Source organism: Elgaria multicarinata, chromosome 3 (assembly GCF_023053635.1).
Source record: "Elgaria multicarinata webbii isolate HBS135686 ecotype San Diego chromosome 3, rElgMul1.1.pri, whole genome shotgun sequence".
NCBI lineage: Eukaryota > Metazoa > Chordata > Lepidosauria > Squamata > Anguidae > Elgaria > Elgaria multicarinata.
Genome location: NC_086173.1, coordinates 83,953,962 through 83,974,796, shown reverse-complemented (window position 1 = coordinate 83,974,796; position 20,835 = coordinate 83,953,962). Strand labels below are relative to the sequence as shown.

The window sequence follows — 20,835 nt, the reverse complement described above, 5'->3', positions numbered from 1 at the left end:
CTACCCTACCAGGCTTGGGAACCACTTTCCTTGCCTTTTAATGATTAATGTTATGATTCTCTTCCTTTCGTTCATTTAGGGCGCGATCCTATGTCGGTTTAGACAGGAAAGAAAGCCCTACTACAGCTCCCAGCATGCCCCAGCCAGCATGTTTACTTCTGAGTAGCCATGCATAGGGCTGCACTGGAGGTGGCCCTTTGGTCTCATGCAGCAGGGCTCTTCTTAGGGTTAAGGTTAGAACTAGGCCCAAGAGCTTGTGCTTTTGTGAAGTCAGCTTGAGTTAGGGTGCAGTCCTATAGAAAGAAAAAAGTCCTACAGCTCCCAGCATGTCCCAGCCAGCATAGAAGCCTGGGGCATGCTGGAAGTATTAGGACTTTTTTCTGTCTAAACAGGCATAGGATTGAATAAAAGAGGATGTATTAAAAAGGGGAAGAGTGAATGAAGAGTGGCATGAAGATTGCAACCCTAGTCATAATTTACTGTTACTTAATGTATATATTTATATGGCCTATATAGTTTGGTCTCAAGGTGTCTTAAATCTGCACAAAAATGAAACATAGAATATCAAAGGGTAATTGGCACCAAATTTACAACAACAAAAAAACACCAAAATACAGAATCCAGAGAGGGGATAAAGTCTCATTGAACTTGGTTGGGCTTTCTTCTGAGGAAGCAGGTGTAGGATCACTCTATAAATCTTTGCAGTGAAATCCTGGAGTTGTCTAGTAATCCCCAATGATTTCAATGAAACTTAATCCCAGGTAAATGTGCATAGGGTGTTCCATGTTGCCATCATGACTAGTAGCTGTTCACAGATGTCTTCTCTTCCATAAATAAACCCTAGGTCGGCCAGCGGTGGGGCTTACAGTCAGGGGCCTACACTGTTCCTAGCTCTACAATATTTATTTTTCAAGCCATTCTTTTGGTAAATATGGTATGTGTGTCTCTTGTGTCACTTTAAAACAGAGCTGCAGCACGATCCTATGTATATCTACTCAGAAGTAAGCCCCACTGAGATCAATCAAACTTACTCTGAGGTAAATGTGCACCGGATGCAGCCTGAAAATGAAGCGAGGATGAAGAAAGGACAGGAGAAAAAGAATTGTAGAAATAGAATAGCAAGGTAACTGTGGGATATTTAACCATATTTAAAGACAATAAGTACATCCCACACTGGGATATTTAACCATATTTAAAGACAATAAGTACAGTAAAATTAGTGCCCCTCTACTTCAGTCCCAATCAAATAATTACAACAGTGAACCAGCCAGGTCTTCCATAGGAAAACTCTGTACCAGGTGATAGTTATTTTTAAATTTTAATTAAAAATATATTATCCTTTCCTATAACAAAATGGTACTTACTCCTAAGTAAGTGTGTCCCACTGAAGAAGGAAATCCTATTTGATTCCTGTTAGTGTGACATGATAAGTTAAAGGCACAATTTTATGCATGTTTAGACAGAAAAAAGTCCTTCAACTCCTAGAATCCCCTAGCCAGCATGGCTGGCTGGGGTATGCTGAGAATTGTAGGACTTCTTATACAGTATGTGGGTATGTGGTGTGGTTTGGCTTGAATTGCTTGTGTCTGGATTTCCTTTCTGGACTGGACTTGCTGGTTACATGACCCACAAGGCCAGGTTGTGGTATAGTCCTCTTCTTCTTTTGTGTTCAAAAGCTGTAAAGTATCCTGTGAGATCTGGAAGACTCACAACTTTATTATGGCCTAGTAAGCTGTTGTCCACTGGCCTCAAGTGCCAAAATGACTTTACTGGCTTGGCACTGTGAGTTTGGGGGTGGGGTGGGGGGTCATGTCATTTGCTATTCCGCTTTGGGCAGCAAAATGTCTTGGACCAGCCCTGGCAAGAGCTGGCTATAATTTAGATACTGAACAACATGCATTGGGTTTCCTAGGTGTACAGGGCCCAGGTGTCTCAGGCAGGATCTACACTACTGTTTTCATAGAATCATAGAATCATAGAGTTGGAAGAGGTCTATAAGGCCATCAAGTCCTGCTCAATGCAGGAATCCACCTTAAAGCATCTCTGACAGGTGGTTGTCCAGCTGCTTCTTGAATGCCTCTAGTGTGGGAGAGCCCACAACCTTCCTAAGTAACTGGTTCTACTGTCATACTGCTCTAACAGTCAGGAGGTTTTTCCTGATGTCCAGCTGGAATCTGACTTCCTGTAACTTGAGCCCATTATTCCGTGTCCTGCACTCTGGGATGATCGAGAAGAGATCCTGGCCCTCCTGTGTGTGTCAATCTTTCAAGTATTTGAGGAGTGTTATGTCTCCCCTCAGGCTTCTCCTCAAGGCTAAACATTACCTCTGTTTCCTCTCCCCTCTGGGACACTCATACCTCTCCTGTCTGCACCCTTTCTCCCTCTTCTACCCCACACATAGGGGCATTTCTCTCTCTTCTTTCCCCAGGGCTCCCCCTACGCCAATCCTCTTCTTTTGCCCTTATTTTATTTAGAGTATTTTTATTTAGAGTATTTTTATCCCGCATCTCAGCCTAAAAGTCTCCCGGAGCGGCTTACAATTGATCAGTAAAGAAGAGTGATGTGCCCTTGTGACGGTTTCCCATCCTCTCTTTTCTCCTTCATCTCCTGTCTTCTGCCAATAGCCCCTTCGCGGCCTTCCAGAGATGCCCCTAGTTCCAGATCTCCTACACTCCCCCAAGTTCTCCAAATCTTGCTAGCTAGCCCTCTCTTATGCTAGGCTCGCAGCCACCCCTCGTCCTCACTATATTCACCCCAGAAGTCTCTCTCCTGGACCTCATTCCAAATTCTTTGCTCAGCAGCACACAGGGCAATCTTTTAAAATCGTTATTAGGGCATTTGATGTATGTTGTATTCTCTGTATGGTGCTGGAACTTAAGATGACACTCATTGTTGTTAATGTGATAGAATCTGTTTTAAATGTGAATCTGTTTTAGTAAGTTTGGATTAGGTCATTATCTGATTAAATTTAAAGATGGTGAAAATTGACTGTATCTTTATATATGCCTGGTTATTACTACAGCAAAAAAAAGTATTCAGAGTCTCTGTTTCAAAATGTGTATTTTTAAAGTACAGATTACTTGTAAATAACAAAAATACAGTTTACTTCAGTTTTCGTTTATTTCGTTTGTTTGATGAGTGAAAAAAGTCCTTTATTACTGTATATTCAATCAATGTTTACCTTAAAAAAAACAACCCCTGGCTGAACCCCCTAATGAAATGTGCTGCGCACGCCTATGCATGGGAGTACTTCACAATAAAAGCAGATTATAAGCTGGAAAACTTCGGAGTCCTTTGCACGCAATTAGCAGTGATTGCACAGTATAACGCTGGTGTGATAAAGCTCTCAGTCATAACCATGGCACCACCAATGGCGACCAATCAGGGGGCACCATGGGCTCCGCTGCCAAAAAAGTTGGGGTAAGTGTCTGACTTTTTTGGAACGGAGTTTCCAGGGTTTGCTCCTGGATGGCTTCGCAGTGGCAGCTGCGTCATGTAGATGACGCAGTGAGAAGCTAGTGTGAATCAACCCCGAAGCAAACCCTTTGTGTAGATGTGCTCCCAGTGAGGTTCCATGCCCAAGTGGGGACTAGAACTCAGATCTCTGGACTCCCAGCCCAACAATCTAACCACACCACACTGGCTTGCCCTCTTATTTATTTATTTATTTATTTATTTATTACATTTTTATACCGCCCAATAGCCGAAGCTCTCTGGGCGGTTCACAAAAATTAAAATCATCATAAAACAACCAACAAGTTAAAAATACAAATACAAAATACAATATAAAAAGCACAACCAGGATAAAACCACGCAGCAAAATTGATATAAGGTTAAAATACAGAGTTAAAACAGTATAATTTAAATTTAAGTTAAAATTAAGTGTTAGAATACTGAGTGAATAAAAAGGTCTTCAGCTGGCGACGAAAGGAGTACAGTGTAGGCGCCAGGCGGACCTCTCTGGGGAGCTCATTCCACAACCGGGGTGCCACAGCGGAGAAAGCCCTCCTCCTAGTAGCCACCTGCCTCACTTCCTTTGGCAGGGGCTCACGGAGAAGGGCCCCTGTAGATGATCTTAAGGTCCGGGTAGGTACATATGGGAGGAGGCGTTCCTTCAAATAACCTGGCCCCAAACCGTTTAGGGGGTTCAACAGAGGCAGATATGAAAGAAGATGAGCAATTAAGGGGAACAGTGTACTCTCTCTCTCTCTCTCTCTGGGAAGCACAGTGATGTGTAGTTCTGTGGAATTCAGTCCAGTGGGAGCACATTTCAGTGACTATTTGCACCCCCAGAGCAGCCTACAGAGAAAAGGCACTGCCCCTGCTCACTGCTGTGGGTGAGTGAGCCAGCTGTGGCAAAGCCAAGGAGCAGCCATTCCTCTGGGCAGTGTTGCCTAGCCCAGTAGTCATTGCACCTAATGGAGCGGAGAAGTGAGACTTCTTCTCACCGCTGTCCAGGGGGAGAGGGCAAGTGAGAAAGCAGAGGTGGCTATTTCTCTCCCCTCCCTCCACGCCGCCGCCTTTGGCAAGCCAGCAAGTATCACCTGTGCTGCCTCCCTCTGGCCAGGAGAGGGAGGAGCCAGAGGAAGTGGTGCTGCGAAGGCACTTGCTTGGCATGCAGAAGGTCCCAGGTTCGATCCCCAGCATCTCCAGGGGAAAGTGCCGGCTGAAGCCCTGGAGAGCCTGTCAATGCCGATAATTCTGGGCTAGTTGGACCAAAAGTCTGTGTACCCGATGGGGCGCTCCAGCTACCAGTCCCGGCTGCTCCTCCTCAGGGTAACTTCCAGCGCTTGCGCCGCTCGAGGTGCTTGGGTCAAGCACTGCCCACCCCAGCCGCCAGCCCTGGATGCCGCGCAGCGAAGAAAGAATAGCCGGCTTTCTGCTCTGCCTATAGCAGCGAGTGGGGAGGGGTGGGTGCCGGACGCACGAGCCACGGGGCGGGTTGACGTTTGCGTTTCTTTACCAGCAGCAGCAGCAGCAGCAACGGAGCGGGTGGCGGGGGCGAAGAAGGCGGCCCTGAAGGCACCGCTGCGCTCTGCACACCCTGCCCGACCGTGTGCGCGTGTGTGAGTGTGTGACAAGCAAGCAGGCCCGGCCCGGCACTGAGGAGGAGAAGGAGGGGATGTGACGAGCGCTTCGCTGTGCATTGTGGGCTTCCATGCACAGACTGTCTACTTGTTCCAGTTCACACCGCGGCTGAGCAAAGAGGGGAGTGAGAGGCATAGGGAGACATATTGCTGCTGCTCCTGCAAGCTGTACTGTAAGTGATTGACACCACGCTCTTTCCCAGGGAACATGGGCTACGCGAAATCGGCAAGGGCTCTTGCCGTTATGCTTTGTTTACAATGCGGTTTTTACCCCCTTGTCATTTTTGGAAGGCGGGGTTGGGAACGACTGGATATGCTCGCTCGCTCTGTGTGTGTCTCGTTCTCTCTGTGTGTGTGTCTATCAGTCTCTTTCCACCGGGCAGCTAGAGGTGGCTTTTTGGAAGGCAGCAGCAGCACCTGACGTGCGTGTCGCAATCAAGTTAAGCTCCTGAAAGACCACAGGAAGGCATTAACCGCGACTTCTCTCTGGCATCTGGGGCTTACCGGGAGGGGGCGGGGATGTAGGCGAGAAAAGATCTCCAGTGAACCATGTCTGCAACGGAGCCGAGGGGGTTAATGGAGAGCTGTGCCCTTAAGGGAACCAGGAAATTCACGCTGTCTCCTATCTGTCACGGATCTTTATTTTGATCGCATCTCGCGCAGAGATCTAGCTATTAGGATTGGAGTTCCAAGCGAACACGTTCATTGCACAGTGGCGTTCAAAGCAAAGTTGGGTTTATGCTCCACCAGCAGCAAAACCCCGCTACCCACTCTTTCTCCTCCCTCTCGTCCTCCTTCCTTTTACTTTCCTCTCCTCTCCTTCTCACCTCGGGTCATTGGACACGAGAAGATAATATACAGAGACTGCAAACAGAATCGCTGGGAAGCCGTTCCGCGGACATGGCCCATGCATTTCACTTTTGCATGACAGGGCAATCATTGCCAATAGTGGCTTGTTTGCACATTGGGAAGGGCTTAGCCTCAAGGGGCGTATCAATGTATGCTATAAACTGAAGAGGGAAAGGCTGCTTAAAACAAACCGAGAGAGAGAAGTACTGGATCAAGGAGTGGGTAACGATACAGGGTGTTTTACAACCCTGAGCCTCTGATGCTAATGCCTTAAAAAGATCTGACCTGCTCATGCAAGTGTATGTCAGAATGGGAGTTTTTTTCTTGCAGGGCACTGCAGGTGAATCCAGGCAGATTCTAAAGACGAGAAGATTTGGAAGTGGGTGGGTGGGTTAGAAATAAAGTCATAGATTAAATGAAGTTCTAAACACAAACCACTTTAATTGGCCCAGTCCTAGGGACTTCACCCCAAACCAAGACCATAGTTTGCTTGCTCTTGTGTAGCCCGCTGACTTTAACAGGAAGACTGCGCTTGAGAAAATGGATGACAGTGCTGGATTGCAAGCTGAATCACTTTTATTGAATGAATGCTACTGTATGATTTGTGAATCTCATGGGATTGGATCCCAACTTAGTCATGTTTAGAGTAGACCCATTGAAATTAATGGGACCAACTTAAGTACATCTAATTTCAGTGGATCTGCCGTAAGCATGTCCCCATCCCCCGTAAAATGTTTGCAGTGAAATATTTAAAATTTACCTGCTGGAGGCTGTACGCTCCCATTTTGTGTCTACAGATGTGACCCTGCTTAAACCAAGAAATAACTCCATCTATGCATTTGTAGACTTTCAGATTTCAGCACTTATTTAAGTTATATCAGTTCATTATTATTTCAGATTTTGTCCATCTGACTGAATTGTTGATACTTGCACCTATGGTAATTGTGAGACTGTCACTTAGCAACAGGTGTGTAGGGATTGCTATGGTTCATGTGCTTCTCTCTGCTTTTCCTCAGGGTTTGAACAGGACAAACCCAAAAGCAAGCAAGTCTGTAATTAGAGAAGGAACACCTGAGTGTGAATGTGGAGATATAGTTAAGCAAACACAAGACAATGACATTTTAAATTAGCATGTTGTTGTTTGGAGTAATGTTGAATTAAGTAATACAACCAAAGGACTTGGTTGAAGGATATTTTAAAGCATTCCTGTTGACATATTTTGCTACTATCTCGTCACACTTCCTTGTTTTGCAATAATCTCTATCTCTCTTGCTGTGTGTGTGTGTAATAATGGAAGTTAGATAATGCTCACAGTTTCCATGTAGTTAACATATTATTTATAAAGATCGAATATGCCAGTTTGTATTCGGTGGGCTGATTTTGTTCTAGATTTATGCTTATGTAACTGGGAAAAGAATCTGAACCAGTGACATTAGACACTGGAAAATACAGCTCAGGGGTTCCTAACTTTAGCACAAAGTGATGCATGCACTATTGATTAGAAAATATATCAAAAATTTATAGAGTCATAGGAATATAGTGTGTACTTTGGGAATGCTTCCAGTATCATAAAATAAATTCTATTGAATAAAAGAGGGGGTTTTTTTTAGAAATCAAAGGGCCACTCCATTTAAGAAATAAAGAGGAAGTTGAATTCTGGAGTAAATAAAAATAAAACTTTTAACTCACAAGCAGAATATCAAAATTATTAAATCAAAATTAGATGGGAAAATTAGGGGGATGTTTTCAATGTGAAGAATTTCTTCTAATTATCTGTCCAAGACTAGAGCAGGGGTGCAGAACCTGAGGCATGGAGGCCAAATCTGGCCCTCTTGGCTTCCCCAGATGGCCACGCCCACTTCCTCCAGCCCCTTTCCTCTGACACCAATCATTTGGTGGTCTCCTGGCTTTTGTGCAGTTCCCCCCTCCCCCATTCTAAAAGGTTGAAATGCCTCTCCTAAAAGCAGTAAGAGTTTCAGGTTAAAATGTGCTGGTATTTTGGCACCTGGCCCGTTTGTCTTTGGCACCTGGCCCACCACTGGAAAGTGGTCCCCAAGAACTTCTCCAGAATGGAATTCAGCCCTTAAAGGAAAGTGGCAGAAGTTCTCTTCACATGTTTCCAAGCTCAATGGATGTGTGTAGAGTGGGGGTGAGAGGGCGGCTGGCATTGCAGTCAAAGTTTCCTCTCTTTGCCCTACATATTTTTCTTGGACATGCCTAGACTTGCATTTGTGCTTTGTTTTGCAAACAGCCTCAAGAAGGCAGGCTTGGGCTAAACACTCTGTATTCCAGAATTTTTAAAAATGCTCAGTTTAATAAATAATAAGAGTAGAGGTAGGTAAGTCGAATTCACTCAAGCAATTCTCTCACACATGGTCCCCCACATGCACTTTACATGCATACCCCTATGGAGGGAGGGACACACACACAGGGTGGGGTGTGGGTGGCCTTCCTGCCCCCCTCTTTTCCTAAACTACCACTTTCAGCTGCTACAAACCTTCACTTCAGTCTAGTGGTGGCCATCTTGGGAGATACAGGATAGACAAAAGGAGCTACTTTTCCCCTCAATGCATAATCTATGTAATTTGCTTCCTGAAGATGTTGTGATGGCCACCAATTTGGAAGGCTTTAAAGGGAGGTTGGACAAATTCATGGTCGATAAGGCTATCAATGGCTCCTAGTCATGATGGCTATGTATTAATTCTAGTATTGGAGGGAGTATGCCTACGTATACCAGTTGCTGGGGAACTCAGGGAGAGGGTGCTGTTGCACTCATGTCCTACTTGTGGGTTTCCTATAAGCATCTGGTTGGGCACTGCAGGAAACAAACTGATGGACTAGTTAGGCCTTTGGTCTTATCCAGTAGGGATGTGCTCCACTTCTAATCGGACCGGCGAATTAGAAGCGGAGCAGGGGGCTTCGCCTGCCCTTAAAGCGGAGGCGAAGAGGATTGGGGGGCCGGCGGAGCATGGCGAAGAGGATCAAGGTGAAGGCGGATCCTTCGCCTCGATCCGGAGCTCCGCCGGAAAGGTAAGTGGGGTTTACCAGGCCCTGCCACTGTCGCTGTCGCCCATGCGGTGACAGTGGCAGGGCCCGGTAACCCCCCCCCGCCCTCCTCTCCCTTACCTGCTTCCGTCCACGGTCCGTCTGCGTCTTCAATTGAGCCCGCGGTTCAACCAGGAAGTCTGGGCCGCTTACCCAGACTTCCTGGTTGAACCACGGGCTCAATTGAAGATGCCGACGGACCGCGGACGGAGGCAGGTAAGGCCCCCCTCCCCCTTGGTCCCTTACCGAGCTCTGCCGCCATCGCCGCATGGGCGGCGATGGCGGCAGGGCCCGGTAAACCTCCCGCCCTCCTCTCCCGCCCTTACCTGGCGCCACTCCCCTCCACTGCGGAGCTCCGATTCGGAGCCGGAGCTCCGCATCAAAGAGGAGCGGAGTATGGGCGGAGCGGAGCGGGCCGATCCGAAATTTTCGGATCGGCCCGCGGGATCCGTGCACACCCCTATTATCCAGCAGGGCTCTTCTTACGCTCTTATGACTTGCTTTTGCTTAAATTGTTGACTTGGGCAGGATCTACACTACTGCTTTATAATGGTATTGAAGTGCACTGACAGCTGATGGGGCCCATGATACATTCCATATACTGCTTTCAAGCCCCTTTCATAGTGTTATATCCTGTTTGGTGTAGATTTGGCCTTGAATGAAAAACCTACATATTTTTGTGAAGACATAATGTATTTTCACCAAACAAGATCCCTGCAGTTTCCATTATTTTTTTATGGGCATTTTAACTGGCAAAATTAAAGATGGAAGGCATGTTATGATTATACAAATAACCTTCACGACTGGGATAAATTTCCTTATTAGGTTTAAATTGCTATCTCTCAGGCATTTTATATTGAATTTTTTTTGAAATGTGGACAACTTATAGTGGCCATCATGTAGTTTCTCTGTGCCAAGAGAATTAGTTGGGACAAATTGTCTTGATTTTAGAAATACTTAGTATGTTCTGGGTTTAGAGTGGTAGAATGCTTTTTGATCCCTCTGCCTTAACTACACACACACAACTGAATGTGTAACTTTGGAATGGGACTTTCTTTTCCAGATCCCATATCTCTAAGGTTGGACCATACTATACAGCTTCCTGTGTGGTCTTCCTAACACAGCACAGTGCTATAAGCTCTAAGTGTGGGAGAAGGAGACAGAGCGCATAGTTTCCCTAACACAGCCCTACCTAACACAGGCTGGTCTTCTCAAGGCAGGTCTAAATACAATGCAGTGCTAGCGATGCTATAACAGCTCCCTTCCTGCCTTCTGGAAGCATACAGGGAATAAGGGGTTGCATTGGTAACAATAAAGGGCACTGGAACACAATGGGGAATAGGTAACTGCTCAGAGGGGAGTAGTGGAGTGTTATACAATAGGAACATAGAAGGGTAGCTCAGGTAATTGGAAGATGGGGAGAACCAGTGTGATGTCATGGATAGAGTATTGGAATTAAACTGGGGAGACCCGTGTTCAAATCCTAACTCAGACAGAAATCATACCGAGTGACTTTTGACCAGGCACATTATCTTTCCCTACCCAACCTCACATGGGTGTTGTGAAGATAAAATGGGATAATCACATGTCCTCCACCCTGGCTGCTTGGAGGAAGAGTTGGATAAATAAATAAGCTGTAATGTGCTTTTAAGACTGAAATGGTGGTATCTGATGGTTGCAAACTAAATGTCGTCTGCTGGAAATAAAGAGAAGGCGATGAAAAATTAACAAATGCGTGTCTAGTTCATCTTGGCATTTATCCAGTCCCAGGAGATCATTATCTAATGTCAATGTCCCATTGATGCTGTTGCATATATCTAGCAAAATCTGTCATCTGCGTATGAAGGCAATTACTGTCCATATGTATGCTTACCTCAGAACAGAAAAGCCACTGTCTCATACTCATTAGGATGAATGCTAATTGCTCCTCTGAAATACTGTCCGCATCTGATTGCTTATTACTGTCATTAGCTTGACCCTCTTGCCAAACGTTAGCCAATGTGAAATAAGTGGCCCAGAATGCCCACAGATACAGCCACAGCAACCACTGTGTGTAGGTATTGCAAAAGTAGTGACTTTTTAAATGGTCAGAAATAAGGGAAGATCAGGGCAAAATAATGAACAGATTCTTACCCACCTGAAGCCTTTGGGACGGGAAGGGTCCATCAATGAAGTGAAGGTGAGCACCCTGAGAGTGCTATAGGAGTTGTAATCCTAATTCCTTAGCAGTCTAATACTACTCATGATTATGAACGTTGTCATGTAAAGCAAATCTTTGACTACAGCAGCTATAGCAGAAACCTAAACAGAACAAAGAAATCAGAGAAGTCCTGCCTACCTTTCCAACCCCATCTAGGGCTGCTCCTGAAGTCTTCAAATCATTTGCTGAGGATCAATGGAAGCACCTTTACTCAGTCCATACCAGTTTCCCATGCACTAGAATGCCACCACCAGTTACTCAGAATGCCTGTTGCTGTACCAGTAGAGAGGGCAGAGCAAGCATAGGGTCCCTTTGCACTGGAGCTGGGCCAGCTGTGCTTAATGCTGTGCTCTCTTGCCCGTGCTCTAGATCCAAACCCCCTGAATAAAAGAGGGTAATACAGAGATGTACTAGCATCCCTCCAATGTGCAGTAATCCTGCATTTGCTGATTAATTTGCACATGGAAGTTGACTGAATACCTCACTCTATGCATAAAGTATGTTTTGTTGTTTTTAGTATAGGTGCCTTGTTACTGTTGAACACTAATTAGAGCTATTTGTAGCACTGTAGGGGACCACCCCCACCCCACACAGGCTATTCCAATTTGCAGAAAATTTCCTAAGCCACACAGAAACTACGGTATATGTTGTATGCAGTATCACTCCTTCTCCAAGAGGAGGCTATGCACAATGAAATGGAAAGTAGATGAAGCAATTGAGAAACACAGCCATACAAGATGCTTTGGATATTTATTATGATTGGTTGTATGTTAATGACCAACTTAATTTCACTTGAAGATGTTACAATCCATATATCCAGGCCTTTTGTTATTATTTATTTATTTAGCAGATTTATAGCCCACTTCTCAGGTTAAAAACCCTCACAAAGTGGATTACAACTTAATTAAAAACACAGAATATATAATCAAACCCTAAAAACGATGTTCAACAAATAAATCATTCAAATAGCAAATAAGATCTAACAAATAAAACATCAGATGTTTTCAGTTAAAAACACTGTTCATTAACATTAATCAAACACAGACTGGAATAAATATTTGTTTCAGACTGGGTTGAAGTATTGGAATTAACTTTGCACATCAAATCTAGTGTTATTGATTAATAGCAGGAGGTCTAGTGAGACCTTACAATCAAATACAAATAATCAATGGGAAAATGGATACCTGGATGGAGAAAAAGGCACTCAGATTTGTGTATACTGATACCCAGCAGCTTAAAAAGTACAATTGCTTATGCTGACTAGAAGGGCTAATTGTCACAAACATCCCAGGTCAGAGAAATCTCTGTACCCCTGTTAAGACGTAATGGGAAACCTTGGTTTGCTGCTACATGAACAAGAACACATGAGATTTAGGCACACATGCTTGCCCTCTCCTCCTCTTTTGCATCTGTGAGGAAGCAATCCTTCTGCTTTTTAAAAAAACCATAGTTCCCCTTTATGTTTGAACTCAGGTAACTGTGGTTTGTTAAAAGTTTAAACAAGTTGAAATTTTTAACTATATTTAATAAGAACAAACCAGGATCAAACCATGGTTTCATATCCTGTCTTGTTCTGAAGCCATAGCTTAAAGTTTAAACTACAGTTCACCTAATTTGGATGTCACAGGGAACTATGGTAATTTTAAAGCAGAAGCAGATGCTTCCAGTCTTCTCCTTGTGACTGTGAAATAGTACTGTGCCAAAACCTTACCTGCAACCTCTACGTGCCACACGAAAGAGGTAGTAGTTCTTCTGCCTCTTTTGTTGGGATGTTAAGAACTTTGGAGACATTTCTCAGGGTACAGGGCTTTAGTGCTTACTCTTCTGTAAGGAGTTGGCTGAGGGGTGTGTGTGTGTGTGTGTTGCTCTTTCTTGTACCATTTTCCCTATTCTGTTCTTCCAGTCTCTCCGGCTGCTTGAGCTTCTTTGAAAAAACCCTAGAAGACTTAGCCAAGACTCCTTCTCTTGGGGCTTACCTGTGGTGCTGCCTGCTCAGTGCCTGAAAGCTGAGAGAGAGTTTGCATTTTGCTTTGCTATTATTAAAAGTCCTTCTACCAGAAGAACATAAGAAGAGCCATGTTGGATCTGACTAAGGATCCATCTAGTCCAGCGTTCTGTTCACACAGTGGCCAACCAGCTGTCAACCAGGAACCTACAAACAGGACATGGGTGCAACAGCACCGTCACCCCCATGTTCCCCAGCACTGGTATATATAGGCTTACTGGCTCGAATGTTGGAAGAAGAACAACTCCTTGCTCAGCTTTCAGGCAGTCAGCAGTGTTATGTCTTAATTGGGGATACATTTCTGTGACGTGTTCATGATCATTGCCCTTCTAGTCAGCATAAGCACTTGTATTGTTTAAGCTGCTGGGTATGAGTAAACACAAATGTTGTCTGTAGCAACATCAGCAAAGCTGCACCATATCTTACATATGAGGGCCTTTTTCCTCCAGGTTTCCCTTCGTTATACCATTTGATTTGTAAACTCACACTAAACTTCCTACTATTAATGAATACCAACTAGATTGGGTGTGCAAAGTTTCCCCCCCACCAACATTTGGACCTAGTTACAGTAAAGTAAGCACTTTACTGCACCATGCAACATTTTGCCAAAATTCTGTCCTCTTCCCACAATTTTTAGGTGAAGTTTCCTTTCGCCCCTCCCAACCAACAAATGGCAAAAAATATCTGGACTGAAAAAATTGGCACATTGCTACTGTGAAACAAGATGAAGGAAGTGAACAAGCCCAAGGCACCTGCCATTTTGGCTTCCTAGTGGGTGTGACAAGAAAGGCCCAGAGGTTGTCATTTCCCAAGAATTTTGTACAAAGTTGGTAATTCTGTTGCTTTCCTTACCACAAAAATATTGACCTTCAGGTTACTGAAATGGATACCAATTAATATGATTGATTCCATCTTTATTCTGCATTTGGAGCAAATGTTTCAATCTCCATTTTGAATCTAGTGCATTCTAGGATCAGTTGGATGCCAGTTCTGTTTCTGTGGTACTATAGTAGATTTCTCAGCTTTTGAATGCTTTTCCATACGAAAACATTGAAAACATTGCAAAACCCAACTCTTACTAGTTTTGCAGCATTTAAAGTTATAGCCACACTTCATTGTTAAATGTTCATTAGGAAGTTAATTTGAAAAACGTGACATTTTAGTCACGCAGCATATCAATTTGCAACCATTACAAATAAATCAGTTTGTTCTGCGTGATGGCAGATGTTTGGCCTTTTCTTCATTCATTTCTAAAAGAGCATGGTTTAAAAAAGTATATCCAAAACTCTGGATTGAAATTCCAATGTAAAATATTATTAGCTAATTGGCTGTTTGTGTTACATTAACTGGACATGAAGTTTTTTAGAATGCTCTATTCTCCAGGGTTTCTGTGGCCTTTACTTTTTTTTAAGGGCCAACTTAGAAGCCATAATTAGCTAGATGGTTAATAGAGACTTGCAAGTTATATCCCTTCACAGATCCATATGGGGAAAATTGTGCTTTGCCAGGTTGTTTTTTCAGATTACAGCATGGAGAGACTAGGAGGGGGAAAGCTTCTAATTCTTGACTTTGCTTTACTTTACAATATTTTCCACAAAGGCTGCTGAAAAACAGTAAAACTGGTGTGGCAATATGCCGCAGCCTTATACACACTTGCCTGGGAGAAAACCTTTTCGATTTAATGGGCCCTACTTACCTATATGTAACAGATCACCAAATATTCTTTGGGCAGTTTACAAAGCAAAAGTAGATGTGCATTGTATTGTGTTGCAAGATGAGTAAACCTAGGAATTGCAGGTATGACAGACTGATGGCCTTTCCAAACATTACACAAAGGCAAACTTGGCTCCTTATAAGTGTCCCTGTTTGTAAATATATACACCTAGAAATATAATGTATGAAGAAGCCGAAAAAAACGTTTGATATTTTTTCTTCTCAAATATTATGTTATATGACCTTTTCTCCCTCAGGTAGTGTTGGTTTCTTTGGACCAATGTGGTGCATCAGAACTAACATTTTGTTTCATTAACCTTTTATAAGATATAAGATTCCCTCGGTTTTGTCTTGCCCTTTTAGGAAGGTAATGAATCAAAAGTTAACAAGATCATTGGAGGAAAGGACGGATTCAGTTAAGTAGTGAAATTATAGTTGCAATCAAAAACAGACTCCCGATCTGAAATATAGACACCCTTCACAATAGCTAAACATATCCATGTTTAGACAGAAAAAAGTTCTACAACTCCCAGCATTCCCCAGACAGCATTGGAGTTGTAGGACATTTTTCAGTCTAAATGCACAAAGGATCGCAGCTCAATAACCTGTGTGACATGTCAGCACAGATCATAATAGCAGAAGTTGCAAAATGACAGAGAAGAGCTGGATGAACTTGCTGTACTTCGTTTGGAAGTCAGTCCTTGTGAGGTGCTTGGCGCATATATTGATAGGTTTGTGTTTTCAAGGGAGAGAGTGCAGAAGCAAGAGAAATGCAATAAGGTGGGGACAAACAGCTAATGGAGAGAACAAGCAAAAGGAAATCAAAACCTAGACATGATGATTTAATAACAGCAAGGAGGGGGAAAATGTTTTGAGAGGGGAGGGGAAAAATCACTGGGAAAAGGCACCCCTTTGTGTCAGGACAGCTTTGGGTCAGGAGGAGGTTTTCCTATGGCTAATATATGCCATTGGGTTTTCCTTCGGCTTATAAAACATTGTTTATAAAACTGTCTATCTCTGTAGGGGTGAAGGAAAAAGCCACAACAGGCTTGTCTTACAGGAAATCAAAAGTTTAGGAATTTGGACTAGTTTTCTAAACCACCAGTTCCCAGAAGAGCAACAGTTTCTGAGCCTGTAAACCACCCCTCTCCGCGGAGCTTTTTAACATTTTTAATTTAATGCCTATACTCTTACAAAAACACAAGTTAAAAATGACAGACACTCGGCAGAACTATCAGCAGTACATTTGTGTGTGGCAGTAAATTAACATGCAGTTGTTGGCCATCATTCATGGGTGTCAAGTCCAATTATGTTTGTGGAAGTAAGTTGCCAGATTGAAGTTTATGAAATTCCTGCAGGGAAGTAGAACAAAATAGCATGATTGGTGGGGAGATGAATTCCACAATTTCTAATTCCCGGAGGTTAATTGCAGCCCTTCATCCTTTCCAAAGAGATAAATGAACATAACATTACTTTCATATGCAAGTATTCTTTACAGGGCTTAGCTTGAAGTGGGGCTCTACAGGTTTTAGCCTTGGAATCTACTTTCAAGGCTTAGCCTTAAAACATGTGAAGTCATGATGAAGACTAGAGTACCTTTGGCCATGTGCAAAGAGCCCTACATATCTAGGACTAGTTGCAACAGAAAATGACTTTAACAGGATGGTTACTGTCCGTTTTCTCAAAATGCTCAGTTTGGACATACTTGTCACTACTATAAAGCTGTCTGGGCGGTTCACAAAAATTAAAACAATAATAAAACAACCAACAGGTTAAAAGCACAAATACAAAATACAGTATAAAAAGCACAACCAGGATAAAACCACGCAGCAAAATTGATATAAGATTAAAATACAGAGCTAAAACAGTAAAATTTAAATTTAAGTTAAAATTAAGAGTTAAAATACTGGGAGAATAAAATGGTCTTCAGCTGGCGACGAAAAGAGTACAGTGTAGGTGCCAGGCGGACCTCTCTGGGGAGCTCATTCCACAACCGGAGTGCCACAGTGGAGAAAGCCCTCCTCCTAGTAGCCACCTGCCTCACTTCCTTTGGCAGGGGCTCACGGAGAAGAACCCCTTCTATAAGCAAGATAATCCACCCATTAGCAGAAAGGACAAGTCTGGGAACAATTCTTGTACAAACAGGCTACCCTGGAACATAATTGGGATTGGTGTTGGCACAGTGTCAGATCCCAGGCACATCTGGTACTGTGGAATTATCTGTTAGAAAGAAAATTAATAGTTTATCAATTTGAACAATTTAAAGTTTTCGGTTAAGCACAAGTTTTCTTTTTCATTTACAGAAAGGAAGCTCTATTTGTCAGGTGTAAGGAAGAGATGAAATAGGACAAGATGGAATTGTGACTGTCCATTCTCCCAATCTCCATTTAAAAAAGAAGCTAACTTTTATGACAGTACAGGTAGACTTGAATAACCATAAATAGACATGTTGGAGAAATCCACAGAGGATTCAAATGAGTTTGGATTTCTATGAATCTGATCTGGGGATTCTATAATGGACTGTTTTCCCCCCGAGTCATGCAAATTCTGTGGACTTGTGTACCATCTTTTTAACCTTTTGGAGGAATATGCGCAAATTCACATTAGCACTCATGTGCATTTGTGCACATGCAAGAAAATTCTCACACATCTCTAAAATACTCCGATTCCATCAATGAGCGGACAACAGGACTAAAAACAGCGGACAATCTATGAAAGACGGAATGGATTTAACAAAATCTATATATCCCTAGCCATGAATAGTAATGCCTCAGAAAGGTTTTTTTTAATAACCTTGTATTAATTATATTGTTTGTTTGTTTATTAGTTTGCTTTTTAAATAAGGAAACTCTGAATATGTATATATTTAGGCTACACTACTGTGCATGCTTTCCTAGGAGTTAAGCTCCATTGCAAACAGTGAAACATATTTCTAATGAACATGCATAGAATTGTGCTGTTATTAGAAAGCCAAATTTCTTAGTCTTTCTGTTTGTTCTCGCATGTACACAAGAACTGTAGACACTCAGGCCATAGCTAGACCTAAGATTTATCACAGGATTGTCCTGGGGTCAAAGCTGTTCATCTAAGAGCCACACAGGGCATCCAGCACTCAGGCAGGGACGAACCTGGGATGATCCTGGGATAAACCTTAGGTCTAGCTACGGCCTTACTGTCTTAATGCCAATGATGTTAGAATTATGTGAACTACACACAACAATGTATCTGGGATGGGAATGGATTTTTTCCCCAAAATCAAATTGATTAGTGACCTTGAGTTTGTTATTTTTGGCTTGCATGGAGACATTTGTCATCAGTGTCTGAGTTATCTGGAGCTAACAGCCTTCTGCTGATGGCATATTGTGCTCTCGATTATGTAGGATCGTATTTGACAGATCTGTTTTTCGAATGGAGGGGAGAGCTAGACTAGATAGCCTTTTGATACTTTCTGTCTCTAAGAGTCTAGTTACAGCCCTCTAGTTCTAGCTATATAATTTTTGTGGGGGTGATTGCAGCATAATAATTTGCAGGGGTTTGTCAAGCAAATATGTTCTTTGCTCGGGTCGACTCAGCCTTCCATCCTCCCGAAGTCGGTAAAATGAGTACCCAGTTAGCTGGGGGAAAGGTAATAATGGCCGGGGAAGGCAATGGCAAACCACCCCGCTATAAGGCCTGCCAAGAAAACGTCAGCGAAAGCTGGCGTCCCTCCAAGAGTCAGTAATGACTCAGTGCTTGCACGAGAGGAGTGACAAATACGTATCCATTAGAGAGAGCCATAAGAAAGCCAGTAGGGTGTAGCTGTTAGAGCATCGGACTAAGACCAGGGAAATGCAGGTTCAAATCCTTATTCAGCCAAGAAGGTCACTGAACGACCTTGGCCCAGTTGATGTCTCTTACCCTGGACTTCTGCAACTTGGTGCTCTCCAAATGTCTTGGACTACAACTTCTATTATTGTTTACCATTGGCTATGCTGGCTGGGGTTGTTGGAAGTTGTAATCCAAACCTTCTGGAGAGCACTAGGTTGGGCAAGACGCCTAACCTATCTCACAGTTTTTTTGTGAGGATAAAATGGGAGATGACCATGTGCATAGTTGCTTGGAGGAAATTCAGCATAAAACTGGAGTAAATACAGACTCACTGTTAACTTCTGTATGAAATTAACCAGAATTATATCGTTATGTTCTAGATTAAATCCAACGCTGCACAATGGACTTCTGTTGGAACTTTCCCTGCTTCTCCTCCCCACCCCCATGCACCTTCCAAATCTGCTGTTGAAGGTCTCCCAGCCCTCCAGAGCAGATTTTTTTTAAGGGGGGGAGGTGGCTGCAGTGGGGAATGGGAAACTGTTCCACCAGTGGTTTCCATTTCTCCAGTGGACAGTCAAGGTTAGATATAGCCATCTGCTTCTGTAAATTGGAGGCAGACTGTGCCCAGCAGTGAATCCTCACCTCACCCCAGTAATCTTGTCCAATTGGCTTCAGAGATTTCATCTAGTCCTTGCCTACATACATTCAAATCCATTTTCTTAGCCATAAGAAACTTGCTATTTTAAAAAAAAAAGACTGGTGGGATACTCAGTATGTTCGTGTTTGCAGTGTTGTCAACCATGCCCGTTGACACCACTCAATATTTTATAGGTCACTGCCACCAGCACAGTTCTTACTTTGGGGCATAACACTGCAGCCTTCCATGTCACATGTCTGGCAATTGGAATTGCAGTGTATTCATAAATCCCTAGGCCTGTTTTTATGAGTGATGCTTTAAAAGTCTGAAAGTTTCATTTACTAATAGTAGCTGTTAAGAGATCTTATTTGTTATCTTACCCATTTAATTTGTTTCTAGGGTGTTGACCCGGATCCACTTCAGAGAAAATGTCCAGCAGGGGTGGGAAGAAAAAGTCGACAAAGACCTCTCGCTCAGCAAAGGCTGGTGTCATATTCCCTGTCGGACGAATGTTACGCTATATAAAGAAAGGTCACCCGAAGTACAGAATTGGGGTCGGTGCTCCAGTGTATATGGCTGCTGTTCTTGAATACTTGACTGGTAAGTTTACCTGAATGGGGCTAAAAGAGCTTAACAAAAAGAAAAACAAACGCAAAAGGACATTTGCAGAATAGTCAAAGAAAGGAAAGGAAAGGATGCTTTCATAATAGGCAAAAAAGTTTGATCTAAGTTGCATTAACCTCATAATATGTGTTAATCCAAACCATGAGATTTACATCTCAGTTCAGATTTCTGTATCTTGTAAGTATTTATGTTGTAAACCCTCTTCTTTAAGTTGCATTTCTAATGGATTTCACTAATAGGCTTTCCCCACTAAAACGAGTAGACTAAAGGCTCAATCCTATCCAGGTTAAGACACAAAAAAGTCCTACTACTTCCAGCATTCCCCAACCAGCATGGCTGGCTAGGGAAGGTTGAAAGCTGTAGGAGTGTTTTCTGTTTAAATATGCATAGTATTGCATCCTAAGGAATAAAATAAATAAATAAAATCGTTCATTGAGCTTTTAGTGATGCTTGATTGCATCTATGTATACAGTGTATAGGTATAAGAAATCACTGTCAGGCCTAACATTAATGCATGTGTTATATCTGTTCTGATAATTTGGTTTTACAGAACAATAATAATAATAACAACAACAACAACAACAACAACAAATTAATTCAATTCTTTTTCTTTAAATTGGGGCAACCAAAATAATATCTGAAATGCACTTTGGCATTAATACTACAATATAAATGATTACCTGTATCTGTAATGAAGCTGTCTTGGGCCCTTTCTACACCTAAGGATTATCCCAGGAAAATGGAGGGATTGTCCCTGCCTGCTCCCAGGAACCCCTGTGTGTCATTTGGATGCACAGGGATGATCCTGGGATGATCCCGGGGGGAAAGGCAGGTGTAGAAATGGCCTTGGTTTCAGTGGGACTAAAAT

At 43.0% G+C, this 20,835-nt stretch overlaps 1 protein-coding gene across 2 annotated transcripts in view; it reads left to right on the top strand.

The window, feature by feature from the left end:
- Positions 1-5,191: 5,191 nt before the first annotated feature.
- Positions 5,192-20,835, top strand: part of LOC134394916 (core histone macro-H2A.1) — a 74,744-nt gene continuing 59,100 nt past the window's right edge. Inside the window, exons 1-2 of one of the 2 annotated variants that reach the window (XM_063120760.1) lie at positions 5,192-5,260; positions 19,743-19,943. In XM_063120760.1, coding sequence (XP_062976830.1) covers positions 19,772-19,943 — 172 coding nt within the window. In that variant the 5' untranslated portion in view covers positions 5,192-5,260; positions 19,743-19,771. The remainder of the gene's footprint in view (positions 5,261-19,742; positions 19,944-20,835) is intronic. The other variant, XM_063120761.1, reaches the window with a different exon arrangement.